Here is a 2,154-nt window from a genome sequence, read left to right on the forward strand (position 1 = left end):
CCCTTGTAAACCAATAACTCACCTTTATTGAGGAACCTGTAGATGCCCTTGAAGCCCGTATAGTTCCCCGGCCGACCAGACCTGGGCTCTGTGTGGAACTCCAGCACCATAGACCTCCCACTGCTGTAGATGGTGCTCTGGATGGAGTTGTAACCGCCGCAAAACTCCATGTCATGTTGGTTGTGCTCGTTCACTTCCGGCCGCTCCAGGTTCTGGTATACCCTCAGGAAGTCGAAGCAACGTCTGTGAGTGGGGGAGAGTTTAAAAAAATAACAACAATAAAAAAGCAACAACAACAACAACAACAACCCAAACGACAACAGCAGTGCAGAGGTGCTGCTACATTTCCAACAACACACTTATTCAGGGCGCTGCACAGTGGCGACCAGCAATGGCATGGTTGTGATTGTTCTGTATTGGTATAATATTGCGTATTTATGTATGTATATATTTATAATTATGTAGTTGTGCATCTATGTTTGCCATTGTCAACCAAATTGCCCTTCTGGGATCAATAAAGATGTCATTTATCTTCAGGGCCAAGGCGGGCTGAGAGGGATTCAACACTGCAGCGAAAAAAAGAGACTATAGAAATTCTTCCCACTCGGGAATCGAGCTCGGGTCTCCTGCATGCGACAGCGAAGCGACTAACCTCTGCACCACAGACGCTGGTTGGGTGGGTATGAGATGGTAAAATATATTGGGAAGTGGAGGGGACGTGGAAGAGGAAAAAGAAAAATAGAATGACTTTTGCCGTAGATTCTATATTATTATTTTTAATGAAATTCATAAGATAACAATTTACCAGAAAAACCTTTCAAAACGTTTTAGCTTTCCTTCCGAGCTATTGGTTTTTGTGTTTGTTTTTCAACCGCCCCCCCCCCCCCATAAAAAAGGTATTCGTCATGCAGTATTATGAATTAGAAAAACCATTAGAAAAAAGTCTGAGTTAAATCATGACGTAAAAAAATCTTTTTGTGCACAGCATGTGTATGATAGTGTTTATTTGTTTGAACGAGTGAAATATCGAGAAAAAATACAGGTTTACAAAAAACTAAGAAAAGCTACAACAACAAGAACAAACAAAACAACAAAAACAAACAAAAACAAACAAACAAACAAACACTCCCTAATAAACAAAAAAGCAACAAACCTCCCCCCCACAAAAAACAACAACAAACAAACAAAAAACAAAACTCCTGAACAATCTAATAAACTAAGAGTGGCATGCACTCACCCGCTGGGGTCGGGCATCTTGAGGTCAAACTGTATGAAGGTGAGCTCGATGATCTCGGTGGCGTCTCCGATGAAGGTGTACAGGACACAGTTGATGTTAGACGGGTAGTACTGAGGGAAGTTGGGCGATGTGAACCGCCCACTGCTCAGCCCGTGGCTCTGGTACACTACACAGTCGCAAGCTGGTGGGATAAGATAAGATAAAATAATATAAGATAAGATAAATCGTGCCACATTCAGATCTGAACAGATTAGATCCGACTAGATCCGATCCGATCAGATAAGATTAGATCACTTCGGATCAGATCAGATCAAATCAGATCAGATCAGATTAGATACAGTAAGACTCTTATACGATAAGATAATGGAAGATTAGAGAAGATAAGATAAGATAGAGAACTTCAGCTATCATCGCTTGAATCCACTGTCTACTGTTCCCAGCTTCTTAGATAAGACATGAAACGCTGCTTCTTTAGACGAACCACCCCTTCCTACCTCCCTCCCCCAAACAAAACCGTTTACATGTAGATCCTATTTTGGAGGGGGGCAAGAAGAAAAGGGAATGGGACGTGCATGTATATATATACACGCTTAGAGATGAATGTTCGAGACAGACACGATAAAGCAATTCACACATTTAGGGTTTATGTGACATGATACTTCAACTTTGACCTCTCACATGAATTATGAAAACTACTTGGCTTTTTCTTTCTTTCTCTATGTACAGCAGAGGTTTAGGTTCAACTAACATATACTGAAATAACTTTTTGACCGTGTGCGATGATGAAAATATCGACAACAGCTAGATCTATACAATACAATGATGATGATGATGATGATGATGATGATGATGATGATGATGATGATGATGATGATGATGATGATGATGATGATGATGATGATGATGATGATGATGAT

General features: G+C 40.7%; 1 protein-coding gene across 1 annotated transcript in view; it reads right to left on the minus strand.

Annotated features, from left to right (window-relative positions):
* The window catches only part of LOC101849129 (bone morphogenetic protein 1), a gene marked incomplete at both ends in the record, with an annotated part of 14,761 nt that extends 13,343 nt beyond the window's left edge, over nt 1-1,418 (minus strand). The window contains 2 exon segments of the mRNA XM_005098392.3: nt 23-243; nt 1,238-1,418. Coding sequence (XP_005098449.3) covers nt 23-243; nt 1,238-1,418 — 402 coding nt within the window.
* Nucleotides 1,419-2,154: the final 736 nt, after the last annotated feature.

The sequence above is a fragment of the Aplysia californica genome, unplaced genomic scaffold (genome assembly GCF_000002075.1).
Source record: "Aplysia californica isolate F4 #8 unplaced genomic scaffold, AplCal3.0 scaffold00181, whole genome shotgun sequence".
Taxonomy (NCBI): domain Eukaryota; kingdom Metazoa; phylum Mollusca; class Gastropoda; order Aplysiida; family Aplysiidae; genus Aplysia; species Aplysia californica.